Source organism: Telmatherina bonti (assembly GCF_933228915.1).
Source record: "Telmatherina bonti genome assembly, chromosome: 11".
Lineage (NCBI taxonomy): Eukaryota > Metazoa > Chordata > Actinopteri > Atheriniformes > Telmatherinidae > Telmatherina > Telmatherina bonti.
Window position 1 is genome coordinate 23,944,294 of NC_136629.1, and position 25,962 is coordinate 23,970,255.

A 25,962-nucleotide genomic window follows, 5' to 3' on the forward strand; every position below is an offset into this window, starting at 1 on the left:
AAAACTACTAACTTGTTTGATTTGCTTTTATGTGATTCCTTTATTTGATACAAAAAAAAACATTTAAAAGAACATCTGACAAAATGAGAGCAACTCTTCCTCACATGCTTCAGTGAAACGCCTTCAGCTTCTTCATCTGACAGAATAAATTGGCCACTGTCGAAGCTACTCCTCATTTAATGACGTGTCAGTGATATTATTCGGATTCATTCACAAATTCACGGAATTAGCATCTGTTTTCTTTTTGTCAATTTTCTTTGCTTTGGCTGCAGCAGCCATGTTGCTTTCTAGCCTGTTAGTTTATATGATTTATCATCTGATACAAACTCTGCTAACTTTACCCAAACAGGCACTTAGAAAGAGTGTGAAAATCTGAGTGGATTTACTGAGCTGATAACTAGAGTTCCACTACAGCCTAATGAGATTTTTATTTGTCTTCTGGGGCAGCATTTTCTTCATTTTTAAGACCTGGTTGGTATGGTGATTCATTTTCATTTGGCTCCTGACACGGTGCTTTCTCTTTCAATGACTGTAGCTGCATGAAACCAGGAGCATACTGGACCGATGAGAATGGCCATTTCTTTCATGGCAAAGTGATTAACTCTCCTCAAGACAGATTTTTAAAAAAAATGAAAATAAAAGTTGAGGCCCGAACTGACTCGTGATTTTACAGATTCATTGCTACTTAAGTTATAAATGTATCTTTCTAGGATCAATGAAATGACCATGAAACGTTGAATCCAACTTTGTGTTCAGCATGTTCTCATTTGAAATTCCTGTTTTACTGTGAGTTTAGTCAAAGACAAATCACTTCCTATTTCCAATTACATAAGCAATGGTACATTACATTCTGGGCCATCTACAAATCTCAGTAATCCTATAGTATGTGTTACTACGTTTGATATTAACTACAACACATTTTTTTGTTTACAAATTAATATTTAAAGATATATCTACTTAAATATTCATTTAACAGTCTGATCAGTTAGATTTTCAACAAGGCTGGCTCTGATCAGATGTCTGGAAATTCAAAGGGGCAAGAGCAGAACACAGCAGAAATTTGGGAATTACATGAGCGTTCATTTACCTTCATAAGCCGGAGCTACAATCTCACTCCAGTCCCACTTGATATTTAATCTTCTTAGCACTTGTCAGGTTTTCTTAAGCTCCAGGTGATGAAGTAATGTAAATATACCATCCACTTACTGTCAGTCTGCACGTGTTTAAGTGTTTTATTAAAAAAAAAAAAAAAAAAAGTCAATAGAGAAAGACAATTTTCTTCTCTTGCTTATAGTATGTTGCATTTTGATGTGTTCCAGTGTGTAAACATGTTGAACACAGTTCATCCAGAATGATAGCGATTTAAGCAGAAGATCCCTTAGCCTTGTAGAAAAATATGATAATGCATGAAAGAAACATGTGGAAATTAAATTAAATGAAAAATACTTTATTTATTCCTGTAAGGAAATTCATGAAGGCTTTTTAAAAAATAAATAATAATAATTTAATAATAACTAATTAGAAGATAGTGGCTAGTTCTGGAGGGCATTAAGACTGCTGACAGGAATCATCTATGGTACCTTTCTGTCTGGCACTGGACTTGACAAAGCCGCTCACTATACACACTCTGTAGCTTCTTTATGAGCTCAAAATAAAGTCATAATTATGTTGCATCTGTAAATGGATGTTTGCAAATAATTTTATATCTTATATGTGTAAATCTAGTTATTGTGCGAAAAGAATCTGCCCCCAAAAAAATCAAGTTTGTAACCTTGTGCAGAAAAAGATTTGCGTGGTTTAAAAAAAAAGATTTGCATTTGTGGAAAAAAAAATTCTTTTCCAAATACCTTGACGAAAGCACAAAACTACGTGCAAGACTCTGAAGTTCCACATCCCAATTTAGTCTTTTTCTTTATACATCTATCTGATTGGATGGTGACTAATTGAACTGGACATTAAGATAGCAGATGGCTTCTTGTTCTTCCACACAGATGAATGTGAGGAAGTTCATAAAATAATGAGACCAAACAAGATGATTCAGTCAAAATAGCTGGCCTATCAGTTACTGTCTCAACAGTGCTTAGATTCTGGAGTAACCACTGCTGCATTAGGAGGCTCACCACTGCTCTTCCCAGCTCCTACAAAAACAAGCTCTTGGCCCCCCGACCCCCGCCAGAGAGGAACTGGGATGTACCAGTCAGTGCAGAGTAGATGATTCTGTTTTTCGACAGCCACCTCTCGCTCTCCCCTGCAGGATAATCTTCAGCCTCTGGCCCTGAAGAGCTGCTGTCAGGGTCAGAGCTGGATGCGAGCTTCTGACGCAGCAGCTACCCTGGAATCAGACTACCGTAACTGTGCTGTGAGGCCAGCTGGCGAAAAACAAGCTAAGCGACCACAAATGACTGACTGATGGACACAAAAGTGGTGATTTACAAAAAGAGAGGGAGAGTCTGCAGCATCTCTTGTCGGACTCTGTTTATCATATTTACCTTGAGACACAATCGGAACCTGTATTTAAAACGTATTTACTGTCCTTTAAGAGCAACAACGGCGCAGAAGAAGAAGAAGCCATCTGCTCTCTGATTGGTGGCTTTGATTAGTCATCAACCAATCAGATAGAGGTATCAGGAAAATGAGAAAATTTGCATCTGGACCTTTAGAGTCCCAAACGCAGTTTTGTTTTCTGCATCTTTAGAAAAGATCTTTGCAAAAGAACTTCAATTTTTTCCACAAACAGAAAACTTTTTTACATCTATGCAAATCCTTTTCTGCACATTTAGAAACTTTATTTTTGGGGGCAGATTTGTTTTGCAGGATAACAAAACCTGATCTACAAATATAAACTCTGAAATTATTTGCAAACATCCATATACAGCTGCCATATATTCATGACTTAACACTGAGCCCGTGTTACTTCACTGTGTTGTGTCGAGGATGTGAGGAAGCATCAGTTATCTTCAGCAGCTTGTGCAGAATTCTTTGCTGGACAATCTGCTCCAGCGGTTGAACCAGCCTTCCTAATTAGTTTGTCCAGTCTCTTGCCATATCCCTCTGATGACTGCCAGGATTGCGCTTTCCACAACAGACTTAAATAAGGTATCCAACATTTTGGTGGAGACGTTAAATGATGTCATCTTCCATTGGGAGTAGAGTCTGCTGTCTGGTCTTGTAGATGGTCTCTGTGTTGCATTTCCAGTCTATTCTGTTGTCTTGCTGGTACTTCTATTCCTCTGCCACTTCTTCCTACATAATGTGGACAGCGTTTTGTATACCTCTTCCTAAAACCAACAATCACCTCCTTAGTTTTGTAGGAATTCAAGATTAGGTAATTGTTCCCACACCAGTTCAAAAATTGACTGACAATTTTTCTGTACCTAGCTTCTTGTCTGTCACCAATACACCCCACAACAGCAGAGTCATCAAAGTATTTCTGCAAATGACAGGACTCAGAGATGTACTGGAAGTGTAAGGTGCACAGTGTGAACAGAAATGATGAGAGTACAGCCCCTTGTGGTGCTCCAGTCTTACTGACTAATATCTCAGACACATCACCTTTCAGTCATACAAACTGTGTTGTTTGTTAGGTAGTCATAAATCCAGGTAGTTGGGAAATTCCCCCCTGGAACTTATGCAGCATTTCGCATAACAAAGCAGCTGAACTGTAATGAAACCACTTGAGAAAACAAAGAACATGACCCTCAAAATGCTGCCTGATTGTTCCAGAGGAAAGTGGGCTCTCTGAAGCAGGTAGATGATGGTATCTTCTACCCCAGGCCCATTAGGAGAAGCAAACTGTGATGGATCCTGCATACCCTGTATTCTTTTTTAAACTTTCTTAGCAAGCTCATCTGTTTTATTATGATTTTGTGTTATTCATTGGAACAGTTGGAAGAAATGGTTTGAATCTCCTGGGTTTTTTTCTCTACTTCGCTAGTGCACTGCATCCTCTTCACTTCTTTTTTCAACTTGTTTGGGATTTGTAGAGTACTGATTATCTTGCTTTTGGATAGCCTAATTAGTTGATTCGATTGATAAATAACTCACCCGTTACTATGGAAACTCAATAAAAGTTCTGAAGGAAGAAAAAGAAATCCCTGGAGCAGCATATTCTCCTAACCAGAGTTAGAAAATCTCAGAGAAATAAAAGGGATGTTGAATTTCTTGAAAAAAAAAAAGTAGATTGCATATTTGAACAGTAAGGTCGGACCTGTTATTGCCACCATGCAGCACATTAAATTTATAAATTTGAATTCTTGAAATGTATTTTTTGAAGACTGATGTTTCTTTGTAATCTTTGTAAAAAAAAAAAAAACATTAAATAAATTGAACATTATCCTCACAAGTATTGGACGTAGAAATGTTCATCCTCGTGCACTTCTATGTAAATTCTTACATCTATCCAAGATTTGGTTTTTAAGGTTGGATCACACTAAAGACAAAAAAAAAAAAAAAAACAGTCTCATAAGATCTAGTCATGTTTGTCTAAATAAAAGCGCAGGTCTTTGTTACATTTGGCTGAGATAGAATACACACTTACGTCTACAATTATTAGGAGAAATATATGTTGTTCAGGATTGTGTTTATCGTTTAACAGATACAGTGCTCTTCTTTAATGCAGGTGTTTTGTTTTTCTTTAACTTTAAATTTGAGTAATAAAAATATCAGATCTGTCTTTCTGATAGGAATAAATTGCATTGAAAATACCATGAAGACAACTGTATTTTATTAGATTTATTTTTGACCAACTCTCAGGTTTAAACATATTAAATAAGCACTGTAGCAAAACGACAGAGCAAGATCAAAGACATGTTTTTGCTTCGCTCCCTATAAATCTCAAATTTGAGATGGAAACTTATCCTCAGTAGGATTTAAGTCAGGTGAGAAATGGGGTCAAGTCATTACTCAGTCATATTTGAGGCTTTTGCACGCCAAGCAGTCGAGAACTTTGCCTTCTTTGATAGAGCTGCTATGTGGCTTCAGCACGACTTTTTAAAACAAGTGGGACGAGGAAACAATATTCCAGAAACCTATACCAATGACTGGAAGTTAATTTTCTATCTATCTTCAAACTAAATTTTGAATAACAAACCGTTCTTAAGACAGATTTTTAGTGTTATCAAATGTGGGTTATGTGTACACTTAATGACATGTTTCTTTTGAACTTTCAAGGTTTGGAAGTCAAATGGGGCTTATGTGATCGGCAGGGGGTCACTACAAGACTTTCACCAGAAAAATCCACCCAGGCTCATCTTTTTGCTTTTTACCAAGTGCTTCCAGCTGTCCTCTTTTTATTAATGTTACATCGGGATACAAGTAACTCCCAGTAACTTGAGTAGTCAAAGACAGCTAACTATTTATCTTAGCAGCTTGCCCTTGCCAACATTAAACCTTCCCCATTTTTCTTAAAACAAAAAACAAAAAACAAAAGCAGATCTAATTTACTTTACCACACTCTACATTAGGGCTGGGCGATGTGACGATATATATCCTTTGAACAACAGAAAATGTCTAGTGTTTAATATGAGTCTATTGTTTACGCCACGATAAGGTGCTTTGCAGTATTTTACGTCAAGAATCACTTTACAGCAGGTGGGTATGTCTTCCTTAATCTGTCTGATCATGTCACACATCCTGGAAAATGGTGACACAACTGTTTTGCAGCTGATTTGCATTTCCTTACGCATTTTTTCCCTTTTGTTTGTAAACATGTTGACTTGTTCTACAAGTTCTCTTGTTGTCTGGTATCGGACCTCGATATCTGATTTGCCATTCAGTGTTTGTCGAATGGCCCTAAAAAATTCAAACCTCACATCTCACCAAAGAAACGACACACACACACAAAACTCCCCTGATAACAACACCACACACACAAGTATTTTCTAGACATGCATTTTATGTATCATTCTTTCAAATTTTGTGCAAATAGTATACATTAAAATTTAATTTTGAGTCTTGGTTGAAACCTGACGACTGCACTGACAGAAGTAATGAGCTCATTGGCTGTGAGATTTTCCTGGAAGGACAACAGTCAGGGCAGCGCTTCACAAATCAGTTTTCACAATCACAATCAAATAGTATACATTAAAATTTAATTTAGGAATTATGTATTTTAAAAAAAAAAAGTTCATTCTAATTAAAAGTAATTGTTGGATATGCACGTAAGCAGAACAGATTTTTTTTTTTCAGCTGGTGTTTGCTTACAAGAATCTAAGAAAAATCTATTTATTAATAAAGGAATTACAGTCGTCTCTGTATTGTCTCATAGTGTTGTTGAGAGATGTTTTTTTTTTCTTTCTGACAGCCAAAATAGGCAACAAGAGGTCACAGTATGTCAACATGTATCTTATGCAATCTTTCAGGCCACATTCACATAGGAGGCGGTGAGGTTATAAAACCCGCTCTGCCATTTATTGTGTTATAAGAGCAGCGCAAACAGTGCACTCTAATTACACAGAATGTTGCTGTAATTCAGAGACCCATTATCACGCTGGCATTTCACACTTTCTTCAACACTTGCAAAGAGTCAAAATGTGTGAGACAGTAATAAGGCAAAAAAGAAAAAGAAACATCTTGCAACTTAGTTTGCTGCTGATCTGTTCTGTGTTTTCACTGTAAAACAAGCAGCAAACACTAAGGATTATTTATGTCCTGTAGTTTATGACCTATGCTGACTATATGTTTTAAATTTTTTATAAGCTAAAATTGAGCAACAATATGTTCTGATACTGATAAATATGCAGCGAAGTTTATTTTTATGCAATTTAATACATTTTTTCAGTCATTATAGATTAACGTTAAGTTGTTTACCTGTTTAAAACTTCATGTCTTGGTTTAAGGCTCTTAGTTGTTGAATATTCATAACAAATCAGCAGTGTCAGCTTAATTTTGGGAACATGTAGGATGGAAGATGTGGATGTGAACTGTCTTTATGAACTACAACCAAGGAATTCGACTCGTCATCCAACATCAAATTTCAGATTTTCCATGCACAGGCGTGAAACCAAACTCAACACTTTTCACCAAGCTGATGGAAACATGCGAACAACAACAAACTTAGCTTTAGTCAGTGTTTACTTTTTGGATGTTTTAAATTCATTTTTATTTTAAATGTTACTTTATTACAGGTACCTACTGTGAAGTCAACATTGATGAGTGTGTGTCCTCTCCCTGCATACACAGTGCTGCATGCGTTGATTTTGTTAATGGCTATGAATGTGTCTGCAAGCCTGGATTTACAGGTAAGTGACTGCTCCTAATTTGAATCCTAAGTTAGAGGAAGAGTATGTCTGTATGGTGACAGATAATATAAGCCTTTTTGAAGTCAATCTTCATATGATGAGGAATTGAAGTCAAACACTTTCTGGAAAAAAACACCCATATAAACACCTCAAAGCATGGTGCAGATGTCAACCACAGATTAATGATCTTTTTTCCAAACGGGTTGTTTGTAAAATGTAAGAAGAGAAATCAGTGACTTGCAGATAAAGTTAAAAAATATACTTTAAAATAGAATTATTTGCTTCAGTTCCAGAAATTTCAGATAGATTTTGAACAGGATGGCAGCAGCATCGTACAAGGAAGTTGTGACTGGAGCATGTTTACCAGCGTGTTGCATCACCTCTTCTTTGAACAACACTGGAAGTGTCTGGGAACTGTAGAGAGCAGATGCTGTAGTTTTTGTTGGCAAAATGTTTCCCCACTCCTGCTGAATGCAGTATAGGATTTTAGGTGCTCGGTTGGAGATGTTTTCACTATGTGACAGGTCTGGACTGTAGGCCGGCAGTCCTGTTTAACACACTGATGTTTTTACAACAGACTCGCGCTTTAGTAATACGTGAGGATCAGGGCTTTGTGTTGTTTAATGTTGCCCTCAGAGATGGTAGAGGCTTTTTGTTTGTTTATAATGCAGTTCTGCCTGAAAGATCACAGCCGTTCAGTCCAGCTTTTCAGCCTTGTTTGTTCTGCACTTATTTATTTTTTTTTTTTTTTAGAAAAGTGCAATTACACTGTGCTCCATAGGTGATAAAATCACAAAATTCTCTGCAACTTTTTGTTGAAAAATGTCTTTTATAAATGTTGAAGTTTTCCCTTTCACAGATTTTCAGAGCAGTGAACCACTCTCTACATGCCTAATCAACCAAGTCAAACCAATCTTTATGATTAACAATAATTAAAAACATTACATTACATTAATATTTTTTGCACAGCTTTTCTGACCTATTGTCCGTGTCATTTTTATTTAAACCCATAATGGCATTAAATTTGGAATGAGTGAATACATCAATCAAATCTATGGACATTTCTATGCATTTGTTATCAATGACAAAAATTATAACTGATAATATTATATTTGCTAAGCTTTGAGTAATAATACAGTTTTCAATAGCAATAAAATATTTTCATAAATAAATAAACATTAAGTTTATTTATTTATTTATGTAATGTAATGTTTTTTAAACATTACATTTCATACTTTTTTGGAATAAGATTTTATTAAAAGTGTATGTAACTTTTTTTTTCACACTGGTGTTGTTTGTTCCTGAAACAATCTATAAAACCACAACTTAGGCTTTTCAGAAAAGATCTTTGAGGCTGTATTTAAACAGTCCTTTAAGGTGAATGCTATTATGAGCATGTGAACATGCTGGGAATTCTACCACAATCCAGTAATGAACACAATATAATCTCACCACTTGCTGTCATATCCTTTGTCTGTTCTTTGTTTATACATTAAGATACATTAAGACAATTAGATGTTTAATGATAAAATCTATCTTACCATTGCAACAGGAAACATGTTAAAGTCAGCTGAATGTCAGCAGAGTGGTGGAATACATGCACAGATTATGGACTTTTGCAGAGTAATTTCTTCATGTGCACGTGGAGCTTCAGTGCCTGCTTGTTACTGTGCAAAATGATGTAAGATTAAGTCATACAGTTTAAACAGCAATTCTACTTTGCCAAGTGCAGTAATGGCATTATTGACATAAGAGATGGTGCTCTGCTCAGTCTGGTATAGGAATAATTGTTTTGCTACTTTTTTAAAATATGATTACTAAAGGTAATTTGTTGAACTTCTTTTTTTATTTATCTAATATGTAGAAATTATATTTCAGGCAGACAGAGAGAGTTTTGTGCTGTGGCATGCACCTTGCTTGCTCTGTACCACAGGAAATCCTCTAACTAATTAAACTCTTTATTCAGCACTTCTGTGCTCAGTTAGGAACTTTTTCATTTTGCTTGTTCCCACAAAAATGAATCCAGTTATGTCAGATAGATTCTAGTTATCTAAGAAATTCAGCTCAGGTGAATGACTGATCTACATTTATGGGGAATTTAGCAGTTTTGTATAGACAAATACAGAACATCCCAGCTTCCCCTCTGACTCCTCTCCCTTCTTAACTTATCAACCGTTTTGTGACATATGCATCGGTGTAATTGTCAAACTTTCACGAGTCACCCTCCAATAAAACTTATTTATCAACCTGTATTCTTTTTTTGTCAGGTACAAAATGTGAACTTGACATTGATGAGTGCGCTTCAGCTCCCTGCAAGAATGGAGCAACGTGCATTGACCTGCCTGGTAATTACTTCTGCCAGTGTGTGGCTCCATTTAAAGGTAATGAGTACTGAGGGAAGGGGGGACAAAAAGCAAAGTTAATTAACTTCACATACTATTATTTTCACCTGTCTGGACCCACTTCACATGTCACAACAAAATGAGTACATCTTCATTTGCTAGCTGCTGTTAAATAAAGAAAACTTGAGTAATTAGAGAGGTGTAAGTCATAGTTGATGCTTCTGTCTCCCACGTGGCAGCTTCTATCACTCTGACAGGGGATACAGCTGCTTTCAGTCTGCTGTATTATGACTGCATATCTATAGAAATAAAACGCCATTGGATGAATGAATGATGCAGTTTTTAGTGTGATTAGATGCTTCCTATCAGTTACTGATTATAATTGCCATCTTATACATTAATAAGTAAAATAACAACAATGCAATAAGTTATTCTGCAGAATGCATATAAATTATATAAATCCAAATTATTTACAAAACTTTGACTTAGAATACTGGAGGAGAAAATACTATCATGTTTACACTAAGAACAAAGTAAATCATTTTTATAAAATTATTATCCAATCTAGTCTTGGTTGAAACCTGACGACTGCACTGACAGAAGTAATGAGCTCATTGGCTGTGAGATTTTCCTGGAAGGACAACAGTCAGGGCAGTGCTTCACAAATCAGTTTTACAGCAGCATGGCTATAAGGAAATGGCTCCTGAAAAAGGCACTTGTAATTTACAAAGAGACACTTCAAAGAAATACTGACAGCAAATGGAGCAAAAATCTGGAGCCTGATGAAAATGAAAATGGAAGTCTTGAGCTGTAATTCAAAGGGCTGTAAGAAGTCGTGTAAAATTGAGGCCCAGCCTGACAACCCCGTTGCACCCTTTTTATTGTGTGGTTGTGGCCGCTTCTTGATGCTGTAGCTTTGCACTGTCAAAGATAAAGGGAACTACAGATAAAACCAAAAAAAAAAAACTGAGGAAAACTTTTCTGCGTGTCTGCCTGAGATGGCTAATCATCAGAGAAGTCCCAGAAACTATGGACTGTAACTCACCATTTGGATTCAGCAGTTTAACATGTAATCCACTGATTTGACTGAAAAATTAATAGAGATTGTGTCCTTTATTTCTCTATTTTCATGTGTCTGATTTACAGAGATTACCAGAGGTAGGCCACATGTCCATTATGTTTGTAGTTCAATAACTGGTGTTCTTCATTTAGGTAAAATGATGCATGCATGTTCCATTTTTCTTTAGTTCTGCATGTGCATGTCCATGTGCAGAGCATCAGTTTGCATCTGATGTGTGATTCATGCAAGTCTTGCCAGTGATGATATGCATATAATATCTATCTGTATTTCTAGAACTTGTTTACAGGTACAATTAATAGATGTATAACATTTGAATTGCAATATTCAGCTAAATATATTGGAAGTACAGAAATTCCCTGCAAGCCAACTGGTCTTTTATCAATAGTTTTTCATCTGCATGAATCACGATGTGAGTTAAATTATATTGGTAATAAAAATGTTTGTATCATGTTTTAGGAAGTGCAATTCAACCTTTGAAAGTTGTTTGTAGGTGAGGATTATGCATGTCTGCAGACATTTTTTCCTGCTGGATGGCCTCTCCATGTGTGTTTCTTTTCTTCACTCCAGGTCATAATTGTGAATTCCTACCCTGTGAGGCCAGTAATCCCTGCGAGAACGATGCAGTGTGTGTGGAAGAGTTGGATCAGGACCATTTCCCCTTGGGTTTCCGCTGCCACTGTCGCCGGGGCTTCACTGGCCCCCGCTGTGAAATCAATGTGGATGAGTGCAACTCCAACCCCTGTTTTCACGGCTTCTGCTATGACGGTAGGAAACGGCTTATGTTGGCAACATTCTTAATAGCAGGTTCTCAATGTGGGGGGGAAAGGCCCCATACAGTACATGCAGTCATACACTGACACATTTATTCACACAACTTTTTTTTTTTCCTGCAAGATCACTACTTAAACTGTAAATCTTTTTTTTTTTTTTTTTTTTTTACGAATGAGGCACAGTTATAAGTTGTTTTTTTATGCATCTGCAGTTGTTGCAGTTAAAGTGTGTAGAATTTGAGAGAAGGAAATTTAGATAAATCATGCAGCGTAATTTACTGAGGTTTATGTTCTCCACTTGACAGTTTATTGCATCATTACTTCCTGTCAGATGGCATCATGTCTTAAATTTTGTACTTGACCTGACTGCAATAAAGTTAGGACAGGACACTGAGAGCAACAGAGAGGTCGGTAGAGGGAGATTTTTTCTGGATTCACTACCTGCTGTTATAGAACATGTAAACTGACTTGGTACAATATTCCGAGTGTGCTGGTAAATATCTAAGGCAACATGGGATACGCAGTTAAATTGGAAATAACAGTAAACTTTATTCTCATTATGTTACAAATGGATAGACTTGAAAAGAATCAGACAAGGCAGAGAAAAAGAACAAGGCCAATGGAGCTGAACACAAAGAAAAGTGAGGAAGATCTGCACCAAAATGTATGACAAGCTTTTACTTCTTTGTACTCTGGTTCTGTTTTAGTATGCTGTGACTTCTGGAGTCAGGATTTCAGGGGCCACATAAGTCTTCATTTATGTGAAGAGTTCAGATCAGTTCAGTCAGATAAGCTTTTGACAAGGTCATGAAGCTGCCGAGCAGTTTTCTAACCACTGCAGGTGTTCTGCAATATTCACAAACACCCAACAGCTGCTTTTAAAAGTTATTTGTAATTCTATGCACTTAATTGAAATAACTATAAATGGAAAGGTTGGTGTGGAGTGGATGTGCCCTGGCTTAAACATATTTTATTTTTCCTATTTTAGCAGAACATGTTGGGTATTTTAGGCTTTGATGATTTTCTTACACACTTGTGCTCTACATGGTCTTTAAATATGTAATAACTTATTTGTGTGAAAGTTGTAGTTTATTTTATTATCACAGACCAGATGAACAGGCATGTTTTTGTCAAATTACCTAGCTCAAATAAAAGCACAAAGAGGAAAAGATCATAAGCCTGGTTTCCTTCATGCATTTAGCCCAATTTTTTAATGTCATAAAACAACAAGCTTAGTGTTTGATGTTAGTAGATTCGTTTATTCAACTCCTCAACAGGTCTTCATCTTTCTGATTTTATGCAAATTCCTGCTTCATTAACCCCATTAACCCCTTCCCATAAAAACATAAAATAACCTACCCCTCTCTGTGGCACGTCTTATAGATTGTGTCCTTGTATGTGTGGCCCCTGACAGTCTCAAATAAAGCAGCAATGAGTATGCTGGTGATTTTCTATGTTCAGTAATTATTTAAAGAATGAATGATTAAATTAAAAAAGTGTATCTTTTTTTTATTTGTAATTTTTCTGTAGCATGTACAATGTCGGATCACAATAATGTAGGTGGTTGAAAATGATCAAATTCCAAATAATAAATACTGTTAAAACCTTTTTTTGGCCAATGGCTTTGAATGGAAAGAGTGCAATACAGTTATCTTGTGTGTGTGTAGCAGAAAGCACAATCTATCACCATAGCAGAGTATTTGTGCCTCCCACCCTTCGTTGCACTCTGAAATCCTGCCAGTGTTTCACATGGCTCATGCTGGTAAAACAGTGATGCCAGTGGATTATCATTTAAGTGGATCACTATCTGACCCTCACAGGGCTACAGTAGACCCCTGCCAGCTGTGTTGACCAATCCAGAGTGCAGCCAGGTCACCGTAGGTTAGTGAGCCAACCCTCCAGGACCTTTTGGCCAGTGCTCAGCAGCAACCAGCCAGCCACCAGGGACAGCACTGCATAGCCACAGTGGCTGAGATGAGTAATGCTGCTGCCACCCAGGACTTAAAGCATTTAATGAGAGTAATAGCATCTACACACAAAAAGACAGAGTGACAGCATAGATTACGTGGTAAATCTTTGGGATAATGAAGAATCCTGGGACCCAGACTGGGGAAGTAATAAATTCACTCCTGTAAGAACTGCAATTACCTCTGTCACTGGCTGCCTGTACCACTGTTGTGCAGGAGAAACAGAATGATGCATCCCTCTTTAACATCATTAATAATTAAAGTGAGTAAGGAATGGATTATTAGACACAGGAGATTCTAACTTCTGATGCAGGAAAGTAGCACATTTGTAACATTTGAAGCATTGATTTTCTCCCTCTTCTGTTGTCTCTGCTGCACTACTTTTCCCTTCAGTCTCTAAGCTGCAAGTGTGTTAAGAGTGCGGTTACAAATGGTAAGGCTTTCAGGCTTCCATTGAGAAAGAATGGGATAAATTCACAAGGGAGACGAGGAAAGTAGTGGCAGAAAGGAGGACTGAATGGCTGCTGCACAGAGGTTCATTTAAAGATGGTTAGAGCATCAAACTCTACAAGGCTAATGCACAAGGATAAGATGTGCCACATACTGTAGATATGGTAACACGCCCTTTACAGATATAGCAGAAGGCATTTATTTAAAAGTCACATCCATTAAAAAATGGAGCTATAGGGGTGATTGTTCTTTATGCTCATAATCAGTTCTTACCTGTGTAGCGACATAAGATCCACTGACAGAAGAAAGAAGTCATTTATGATGCAAGTTGCTGCAATTGTCCTTGTGATTTTATTCCAGTTGTAGATGGATTTTACTGTCTTTGCAATCCTGGTTATGCTGGACCAAGATGTGAAGAAGACATTGATGACTGCATAAACAGTTTGTGCAGTTCGAACTCTGTGTGTAAGGACCTCCACCAGGTAAGCAAATGGTTTTTTTTGGTTTTTTGTGTTTTTTTTACAATATAGTAAAGTCATATATTGGCTAATTTAATGTCTCACAAAATATTCATTCATTCATTTTCTGAACCGCTTAATCCAATTCAGGGTCGCGGGGAAGCTGGAGCCTATCCCAGCTGGCTTTGGGCGAAAGGCAGGGTACACCCTGGACAGCTCGCCAGTCCCTCACAAAATATCCCATATGTTTACACTTGGTAAAATATTAAACAACTAGAACTGTCACATATTTCCTTTGATAATGACTGTTATGAAGGTTCGGTGCATGTTTTCATGACATTTCTGTTGAACTGCAGGTTGACGCTGATTAGCTACAGATGCTGCTTCCAGATTTGTCAGACATGTTGGTTGGGTAGGGGAAGTAAGATGTGTAGATGTGCAACGTTTTGGAGCAACAAGTTGGCGACAGGAAATGTATAATATATGCACCTCAATATTATACCTCCTAATAAACAAATGATGCCAATTAAAGGATGCAATTTATGCCTTGTGTATCGAGCCTCCGTATAATGACCATAAGGTTGTAGCAAATTATACTTGGAAACAAAATACAGCTGTTTGCAGTGTGCATATTATTAATGAAATTAATTAACATATTTTAATGTAAGATGTCCAAAAAAGTCCTTAAGAAATTAGGTTTGTCCAAACATACTTGCAACTTAAGCATTTTAAATACATTTTAATAACATGTACCTAATAAAACTAAAACACCCGTGTCAGTGTAATACATTTTAAGTCTGTAGCTGCGTTTACATCCCTTATAATGTGAGTTATAATCTTTCAAATGCTTTTTTTTGTTTATTTTTACTTGACGATTGTTTCCTTTACCTTATAATAAACTGTCATCATCAAGTGGTTAACACTGTTAAACAATTGGCTATATCCCAATAACTGGAAAGAAAATGAATGAATGAATGGAAAGAAAACTTTGAGGAAAGGGACTCAAACCCAACAAGTGACCTGGTTATATGTGTGAGAATAATTAAAAGACAGGAATTCTTTTCCACCCCATGTAATCTGCTTATTCTTTTCACCCAAGTGACATTCACTGTGTTTATGCTTTCCAGCAGAAATGGCTGATTGCTCACGTGATTGTTTATTTCAGTAAAATGCTTCATGTGCCAGAATTGATTTGCATTTCACTTTACCAGTCTATACGTGTGTTGATGGAAACATGGCTTATGTCAGTACTTCTTAGGCATAAAGTGAACACATTTGCAGATTGAGACATTTGTGATTTCCAGTGCATCTATGTACTGGCTGTACCTGCAGTGCATTTGTGTTTCCAGACTGTATAAGTAAGCTTTTGTTTCAGTTTGTTTTGTTACTTGTAATGAAACGTAAGTAAAATGGATAAATTAACATTGACAGGATATAGTAATAAGATCTCCTGCTGATATGGGCTAAAAAACTGCCATGCTGAATCTCAGACACAAATCCACCACTTATGCACTGCTATCAGATGTGATGTGTCCAGTTTCACATATTAGATTGGAAGCACATTGTTGGAACAGCCACTGCAAACAGTCTGCATATGTCATTTGTTCTGTATAGCCACAGGGTAAGTTTTTTCATTGTACTGCTATTCTACTGTTAAGTCTATTATAAGGGCAATTAACAATACTAGCCAAGGATATTTTTTTTTGTAAATGAACAATGAAGTCAAAGTATAATGAAATCTACAATATTCTCTAATTGGCAGCCTTGCTTGAACTGTTTTATTGAAAAAAGCATAATGACACACGCAGCACACAGGCAGAGAATTGCAAACATATAGTTCAAACGTCATGTATAAAAGGAATATAACAATACATTCAGTCAGATTCTTCTGTAGTCATTCATGTGAATTTGCAGCCAATAGTATTGATTTGTTGCAGCTGCATAAAGGCCTTGGGAGCTGCATGCTGCTTACAACTGCAATGAGTACCAGGGGTCTTATTGCAACAGCTGCTTATTTGCCAACAGATTGCAGCAGTGACACAGATGTGTCAGAGATGAAGACTTTGACTTAGTTTTTGTTTTCTCTTATGCTCTGATAACTTCATGGTGCATGCCTAGTATTGGGTCCCCCCCCGCGCTTTCTTTGATGTGAAACTTTAGAATTGCAGCTTGTGATGTAACATTGGAAACGACTAAGACAAAAATGTCCAAATAAATTTCTTACAAAAGTTAAAGATGAGTTTATCTTTTAATCAGTTTCTTATATTTGTGGAGATTTGAAAAGCAGTCTAAAGTGTGCTTCAGGCTATCAGCTTAAGGCAATGACCTCTGTTGCCGCTACTCATTATCAGATGGGTCATCCTTTGTCAAAAATCATCCAAGCTATCTACTCATATTTCAAAGCCAGCGTGTTTTCTTTGCACTTCAATGTTTGCTGCTATGGATACTACACAGTGTTCATTAAGGCTTTCATTGGTAATCAGAAGCTTTTTTTTCTGATTATCAGGACTCTCGGGCTGGAGCTACTGCAGTATATTTAGATAACTAAGGACAAATGCTTCTATGTGCAGTCAGAGTAGTTTGAAAGGAACAGCGTAGCAAGGTTTCACTATCATTGCAGCACGGATGTCTTCGTTTTCTGAGATTAGGTAAAATCTCCAAAGACAAGGGGGCATTTTGTGAAAAGGAAATGGGATGTGAGATGCAGAATATAATGAAACTTTAACCATTTTTTCCTGTTTCTTAGCTATTTTTTTTTACAGCTCATTATTCAAATAGGAAAAGTTTTTGGAAAGCTCTTAACACATTTGTTTACAGTGCCACTATTTGTCTTACTGAACACTGTTTCCCACAGAGCTTTAGCTTATTTTGGAGAAAGGCGGTCCCTGAAGGTGACTTAGCAGCAAAAATGAGATTATGTTCTTTTGCCAGGGGGTAAAGAATTGGAGTCTCCTGGAGGTGTCTAATTTATCATGAGATGACGCCCCCCACCACCACTGCCACCGCCACCATAAGGACCTATAGTGTACAAATTATATGAGACAAACTTTAACGGTTCTCCTCCAGTGTATGAGACAAAGATTAGCATGCATTCAAATGGAAGTGATCCAGACCTTCAGACAGAGTTTTGGCAGGCAAGGATTCCTGGACAATTCTTGACCATATGTCTATAATAACGCCCATAATGTGTGCCAAGAGGAGTTTAATTTTAGCTTTTGCATTGTAAAATGCCGTAATTTGTTACTATAATGCAAAAGGAAATGATGATTAAAGAACAAGTGGTCCACATAGGGCTTTGAATTGGGAAAAAAAATGTTGCTGTGTGGGAGTTTTATGTAAATACCTTTCTTTATGTCAGCTTTGGACAAGATATTTACTGAAGGCATAGTAAGAGAAATCTCAGTCACGTGTTTTAACTGTTTGCCTTTCCATGAAAATGGCTTCCCAAACAGAATACGTCGTGGTAATACTGAGGGCTTTTATTAAAGCTGGCATGATATTCTTTGAATGGCATAAAAAAAATAAATAAATAAAAAAAAAACAGAGACTGGCGTTTTGTCCAGAAGGTGGGTGGTAGGAGGAATACATCTGCATATAGTAATGCAAAAAATGTAAGACAAGCATGACTCTTTCAGATTAAACCGATTTCATTTGAAAAATCTTTTTTTTTTCTTTTTTTTGGAGTAGGAGGTTTTGTTCTGTAAGGTAAATATATATATATATATATATATATATATATATATATATATATATATATATATATATATATATATATATATATATATATATATATATATATAATTGATTTACTTTTTTGAAGATTGCACTTTTTTTTCATTTCAAAGCGTACCAGGCACAAACAGGTGAAGAAAAACGGTGGCAAAATACCATCTGAGTGCTGTGTTAAAACTTGATTAACAGCTTCCACTTGCATACAGTATACAGTGCCATTAATGGTGTGTGACTGCATCATAAACACTCGACTGTGCCTAAAATACAATCTATGCCAAGCAGATGTAAAGTGTCAATGAACTCCAGTGTTAATCTAATAGTGTTTCCTTCATTGTGTTGCAGAGTTATGAGTGTGTGTGTCACTCAGGCTGGGAGGGGGAGTACTGCCAACAAGAAATTGATGAATGTTTGTCACAACCCTGCAAAAACAATGCCACCTGCACAGACCTTCTCAACAGCTACAAGTAGGTGTTCGAGTTGGCTTGAGGGCACGGTCCTCGCGAGGTGCGTGACTCACTTAATAAAAGCAGAAAAAGAAGCTGTTCAGAAACGGCAACATGTCCTTTCAGTGGCAGCAGAGATAATGAATTTGCAGATGGCAGGTAAAACAAATGAGTCAATCAATGGCTCACAGCATGAAAGTGTTTCAAGGGATCTGTGACTCGTTGAAGGAAAAAGCTGGTGGATCTGCTCGGGCTAATGCCCCACTCTCACTGGGGACCAGTTAAAGTGCTTCAGGTGGAAAAAGTTGAGGTATGGGAAAGAATGTAAGGTGGAGTGGGGTGCTTGGTAGTACTGTGGTAGTCACTGCCACCAAGTGGAACATTTGCCTACCTTAGGAGCATGTACTTGAGGTTCAAACATACATTTTCTATGTTTTCTCTGCCCCCATCTCTCTGTGTCTGGCAGTCATTTGTTTCCATTTAATCCCCTCTCAGTTCTCTAACCTCCTGTGTCCTACATTCAGCTGTCCAGAATTAAAAGGTGCTCTGACCAGTAGTGCAATTAACCTGCAAATTTCCCGTACAACCTTACACAAAGATACAGGACAGCAGTGCAAGTTCAATAACACAGTGGTGGTATGTTTAAAATTGTGCTATGTGTTTAAGTTCTTCAACATCTTTTTTCTTCCATTTTTAGCTTGGCTGTCCCAGAGAGTGCAACATTCTGAGCCCTTAGAAAACTTCTGAAAAAGTCTTTTTGTCGATAGAATTCGTTTCAATTTACCCTGAATGACCTCTAAAAGACCATATTTCTTCTCTGGTGTATGCAAGGTGTTTGTGCTCACCAGGGTGGACAGGTGTGGACTGTGCAGAGGACATGAATGAGTGTGATTCTGGGCCCTGTCTAAATGGAGCTCAGTGTCAGGAGTCAGACTTACCTGGGGAGTTCTCCTGCACCTGTCCCCCCTTTTTCACCGGCCCCTTGTGTGACCAGCCTTACGACCCCTGTGACCCCCTCCACAATCCCTGCCTACACAACTCCACCTGTCTGACACGCTCCAATGGAACAGCTTTCTGCAGATGCCCAGCTGGTGAGTCAACACTCCGCCACAGCCTTCTGAGCCATAAAGTTAGCACAGGTTCTCAGCATTACTTCACCCATTTACTTAAGTTTTTTTTTATTTTATTTTATTTTTTTTTATATATAATTAATTATTGAAGCAACTTTTCAAAAAGATTTGCAATGTTTAATTTTATTGTCCACCTGAAAAGTATGGAGTGCATGAAGTTCAACCAAGCTGCATAATAAAAATGATAGACATTAGTTACCCCATTGTGCGCAAGAGGACACAGTGTGCTGAACAGTCCTCCTGACCATGTCATACAGGATGTCCTGTATCACATTATGATCTCAAAAGCAAAATTTCCTGCAGGAATGAATTAAATACAAAAATGTATTTCCTCCTTCCAGGATTTCTGTAAATAACCATTATTCTTTGTTCCATTACCAGAAAAAAAATAGTTGAAGTGTGTGTGTGTGTATATATATATTTATATATATATATATATATATATATATATATATATATATATATATATATATATATATATATATATATATATGTTATAGCATGTTATGGTATTATCAATGCATCATTACATTAGTTAATTAATGTTGTTCTATTGCATGTTAACACAGTTATGTGTTTATATTAACTTCATGTAGATGTAAATAGATCCACTTCTCCAGAGCACAAAGATAAACTTTTTATTTATTTTTTGAAAATGTATTTTGCTGATGGATGCAAGCTTTGGTGGCAAGACAGCAAACGTCAAACATATTTTCTGACCATGCATCTGGCCTTCTTTTGTCTTAAAGAAAACCAACCAATCTGAAATTTATGGGAGATGTGTGCTTTCAGTCGATGGGTCATTTGTCCATGTACACCTGATCGGGTGAACACAGGGAGCCATATTTTCTATTTGCACATTTTTTTTTACTTTGTTTACCTGGTCTTTTAATTGTTTATTGTCTTAAATGTATTCAGTGGTCATAGAAATAGTTTTAATAGGCTTTTAACTGATATTCCAGCCTTTCTGTGGCTTCTACACATGTCTATGTGTGGTACCAGAGAGTGTGAGGTGCAAGAGGTTTAGCTAAGCAGTCAAAGAATGCACCGTTGGAGAATATTTAGGCAGACATCTAGACAACGTACCAATAAATGTATATGGATTGATGTTATTTAGCATGTGTGAAGATTTATCTCACCTCCCAGTCTAGAAGCTCTGATATCCTAATTCTGCTTTCTCTGTTCACCTAATGGCTGGAGAGTCATCAAATTTGTTCTCTAGATGTTCTAAGTTTAGAAGAAAGCACCTTCAAATGGCTTTAAATTCATTCTGCTGACTTCTAAACTTTTAATTAGTAAATCCTGAAAATTTCATAATTGATAAATATTTGCTCTCATTACAATATTATGTGATTTATAAGAACTATTTTAACTGTTACTGCGTAAAGAGAAAAATGGCTGTGAAACATTGTTTGTTTAGTCTCTTTAGGAGCCTAAAATTACTGCATTTTCTTCAAGTAGCAGAATTTTTGAAGGAATATTGAATTTCATGCACAACAATGTGATTAATACCAAAATTTCATGTGGATGCTGCTTCCTTATCTCAATCGCACGTAAGACCTGCATCCCCACTCTTCTTGCTTTGCTCCATTTCATTCATTCAAACCTTAAGAAATATTTTTAATTAATTAATTACACTTAGTCAACATAACACAAAAAACACACACTGACAACACATGGACATATTTTGGGGGGCGGGCCATGCAGTGTGCAGTGGGCGGGGCTGCTTTGGTGGTCCCGCTCCCAACATGATGTGGTTACTTCTTCCCAATTTTAATTGCAAACAAAACACTTCACAATCATTCATAAGCTGGGAGGGAGGGGGTGACAATGGGGTCCTGCCACGCCCCTATTTCTGGGGCTGTGCCGGAGGAGTTTGGGCGGGGGAGTGGTGCTGTTCAGGGGGCCTGGGTCTGGGCTGGCCTGGCGGGGGTGAGACTGCTGCTGGCCCTGGGTGGTGCTGGATCGGCTGCATGTGTGGAGTGGTGGGGGGGCATTGACGGGGGTGGGGGGTAGTTGTGGGGCCCTCATCGGGGCCCTCCTATCCCCTGCTCCCCCGGGGGTATCTCACAGGGGACACGTTGGGAAAGAAAGGTGAGGGCGTGCATGAGCCAATGGATGAAGTGGTGAATGAATGTTAGGGTAGAGGGGGGGTGGGGGGATCAGGGTGAAAGAATTTAGGAAAGTGGATGGCCGCTGGGATAGGAGGAAGGGGGGATGTATGCAGATGGGTGGGGGTGCGTATGTGGGGTTATGTTGGTGGTACAGGGAAGTGATGGGGTGGGTGTACAATGAGGAGTGTGAATGTGGACAGAGGGGTGTAGGGAGGTATGTGTGTGTGTAGAGTGGGGTATGCGTGTATGGAAGAATGGGTGATTATAGAGGGAGCAGGGATGTGTGTGTGAGGGGGTGTGTGTGTATAAAGAACGGGGGTAGGAGAGTGTGAGTTTGAGCGTGTGTAAGAGAATGGGTGTATAGGGTGTGTTTAAGGAGGAAGTGTGGATGCGTGTGGGTGGGGGTAGGTGGGTGGGTGCATGTGTGCGTGTGCGTGCGTGTGTGTGTGCACATGTGTGTGCGTGTGTGTGCGTGTGTGCGTGTGTGTGTGCACATGTGTGTGCGTGTGTGTGTGTGTGTGTGTGTGTGTGCGTGGGTGCGTGGAGGGTCTTGGTGCTCGGGGAGCGCTGCTGGTGCGCTGGGGTGCGGCCTGGCTGCCGCTCGGTGGCGGTCAGGGGATCCCGGCCCTCCGTCGGTGTGGGCTGGGCCCTCTGCCTGCGGGGGTGGGGGGTTGCTTCTGGGCTCTTGGGGCCGTGGGGGCCCGCGCTCTGTCTGCCCTGGGTGGCCGGTGCCTGGCGGGGCCGGTCCTCGCTGGTCCGGGCCTGCTGGGGCCTGTTCCCCCTGACTGCAGGGGACTCTGGCTGGGACCCCCCTCTGCCGCCTCCTGGGTCGGTGCATGGCTGGCTCCGGGGTGGGGCGGTTGGGGTCTGCGCCTGGGGATGGCTGCTGATGGCCCTGGTCTCGGGGGTACTCCTGGCGTGCCTCTTGCCTTTGTGTGGGAGGGGTCACACTGGCATGATCACCTTTTCCGGAACACGTTCCACTCTGCATGTTCTGCATGTGACACAGTCACCGAGTCGTCTGCAGGTTTATTCACTAACAGCAGCTAGTTTTCTCATTTCTGTTTGTTTCTCATTTATATTTAACTTTTTAGATTCATAGTTTAGTTACTATGATATAAAGTTGGCTTGTATGTGTATGTATATGTGTTAATACTGGCAAGTGCATATATGTTTGTACGTATGTATGTGTGTGTATGTGTGTGCATAGAGGTGTGTATATGTATGTATGTGTATATGTATATGTGTACATATGTATATATATGTGTATATATATATATATTATGTGTGTATACGTGTGTGTATATGTATGTGTATGTATGCGTGTGTATGTGTGTGTATATGTATGTGTGTGCCTGTATGTGTGTATGTATACATCTGTAGGTTGTTTTCTTTCTTTTTGTTTTTGGGTTATTTTTTAGTTGTTGTTTTTTTCTCTCTGTTTTCTCTCCCTTTATCTCTTTCCCTTTTCTTATTAGGTGTTTCTTCTCCTTTCTCTTTCTGTCTTTTGTCTGTCCTCTCTGGTCCAGCAGTACAAACTCTACAATTCAAACAACAATACAAAATAAACATAGAAATAAAATAAAAATTCAGAAAGTCAAGGGGATCATTATATCTATAAAGCTTCCCTTGGCAGAGAAAATTTGCTCAGCAGAACACAGCATCCAGACCATCATTCTGCTTGCCTAAATGCTGGACAAGACAAAAAATAAAAAATAAATATTTTTAAGTGACAGTTGTTTTCTTTACAGTCCTTAGTAAATCAGCTAAGTACTACCTATAAGATTGTGCCTTTGCTATTCATAGCAAAGGTGTAATCTAAAAGCATGTACCGTTTATATACATATTTTTTGCCTCTTTATGTCAGTCTTTATGGAATTTATTTATATTCTTTCCTGTTCAGAGAAATAACTTTACATGATAAGTTAATAGACATTTACTGATTTTCCAGTTTAAACATATTATTTTAGGTTTTCTGTAACAGATTTACATATTTTAATGTTCACAAACCACACTATTTTTCCCAGTCTTTGCATTGCTGAAGCATTTTGTTGTCATCTTCCATCTAAAGGCATTGTTTCAGCCTTTCTCTAGTCAAGCCTTCCTCTCCGTCCTTATTGTCCTGGTCTGTTCTGAATTGCCTGCATACTGCTCAAAACACAGCGTGTAAGGCAGCTGCTTATTCTTTCTAACAGGAGTACTAAAGTTGGTAGGCATTGTGCAGAGATGTTAAAGAGAGATGTCATCAAATCTAGGAGGAATCTGGACCACCATTGAGACATAATACATCTTCTGTACAAAAATGATAGATTATCAGTGAACTGGTGTTCTTTCTTTTCTTTTGTTTTTCCCAATCACGGAGTTGCTTGTTTTTCTTTCTCTAACTCACACATCAACCATTAACAATTTTCCAAACAAGTCAAACCAGGGCAAACCCATTAGCTCCCATCACCATGGTAAATTATAAAAGTGTCTTTAATCATGGCTCCTGACATTCACTATGATTTGATAAAAGCAAACACTGACATAAAGGGTGGCCCGTGTTACCATTCAGTACTGTGTTTTATCATCAGAATTAGCAGAGGGATAAATGTTTACAAAAGGCACAGAACACTCATGTGCCTTAGTTTGGTTTCTATTAAACGATCTGCACTTATCTAGCACCATATAACCCTGTCAGTATTCACCAGAGCACTTTGCACTGTGTCGCCCATTTAACCATTCATACAAGCTCTCATGCCAATCTTATTATATTTTTTTCTCTTTAATCACACACAGATGAGAATATCTGTGATTATGTGGTGCTCAGTGTCTTCTACAAGGACACTTCAGAATGTGGATGGGAATGAAAGGATTGAGTCAAACCACCAATGTTTTGAAAGGCTCATAAATTATTTACATGATATAAATTAAAATTGCATTTATATTTACAGCTTCTGTTCGGGCTCTACTTTTTGAACTCTATTGTATTAAGAGGTACAAATTTTGCTGCAGACATGTTGTAGATTCTACACAGAAGTATGAGGCTGCGGTTATTTTTTATCTGTCATACTGATGATGATAGATTACATGGTTGTACGGTGAAAAGAGATTATCAAAAGGGCACAAACAAATTACACACAGCTAAGAACCCTTCTTAAAGAAAAAGTAATTGTATGTTTTAAATGACCACACCTAAGCTTTTTATATTTCATCGATAAATATGTAGTACAATAAACAAGGCAAGTTAATTTGTATATCACCTTTCATGTACAAGACAATTTCTTTACATAAAACATTCAACGCATTACAGATGGTGTAACTAAGCATTAAAAACATTAAAGGATGGGTGTCATTGCTCACATCTCAGTTGAGCAACAGATAATGGCATGCTACAAAATTATGACACCATTTACAAACATATGAAAAGGGAGAAAACTGTCTCAGGACATTAATGATAATAAAGAATGATCCAACATAATCTGAATAACATATTTGAGATAATTAGGTTACAGCGCGTATGAGCTCATTCCTATTCCACCACAGACATTCATAAGTGGCTTGATCCTATACATCTCCTCAGATTAAACAAATGAAAGGGCCACTTCATGTTGCTGCATGAGCACGGCCCCTATCATTATGAGATAAACTAGAAACATACAAGTCATGGCACAATGATAATGGCCAGTTCCTTAGTAAAAATGACTTGTTGGGCCTATTGTCTGTGAGGGCTCGATAGCATAGGAATAACAAATAATAGTATTTTTAAGACTTCTCATTGCACAGGTTAAGATGCTATGGGGTTGTGCTGCACCTAATGGCTCTATCAGCACAGAGATGAAAAGATGTTGCCAGATATAAATAGAGCAGCTGGGTTAGTTTCAGAAAGCTTCCTTGGAGAGGAATGGGAAATTAGGAGCTGGCTGCATACATTACACCAAGAGCTGTGCGTGGGCTTGGTCGTTTTCACTTCACACAAGCGACTGTGACTCACTACTCTCCATTATTATTCACCATAAATCCATCCTACATAGCTACAACTCAACAATCACAGAGCTGTTATACAACCTCTGGCATGACTTGTTTACCATTCAGTGTAGGTTATTTGTCAAGGAAATTGTATAGGTCTTATATTATTCCCAGGCGTAATTATATTAGAATTTGTCTACATGTCTGCCAGATTTAATGCCATAGGCAAATCTCGTCACACACTCTAAAGATGGACACCACACACTAAATGTTATTAAGGTTAACTTGA

At 38.0% G+C, this 25,962-nt stretch overlaps 1 protein-coding gene across 1 annotated transcript in view; it reads left to right on the forward strand.

Moving 5' to 3' along the window:
* Nucleotides 1-25,962, forward strand: part of eys (eyes shut homolog) — a gene marked incomplete at both ends in the record, with an annotated part of 188,641 nt that overhangs the window by 44,791 nt on the left and 117,888 nt on the right. Inside the window, 6 exons of the mRNA XM_079248768.1 lie at nucleotides 7,125-7,238; nucleotides 9,506-9,619; nucleotides 11,229-11,426; nucleotides 14,209-14,330; nucleotides 18,381-18,502; nucleotides 19,313-19,572. Coding sequence (XP_079104894.1) covers nucleotides 7,125-7,238; nucleotides 9,506-9,619; nucleotides 11,229-11,426; nucleotides 14,209-14,330; nucleotides 18,381-18,502; nucleotides 19,313-19,572 — 930 coding nt within the window. The remainder of the gene's footprint in view (nucleotides 1-7,124; nucleotides 7,239-9,505; nucleotides 9,620-11,228; nucleotides 11,427-14,208; nucleotides 14,331-18,380; nucleotides 18,503-19,312; nucleotides 19,573-25,962) is intronic.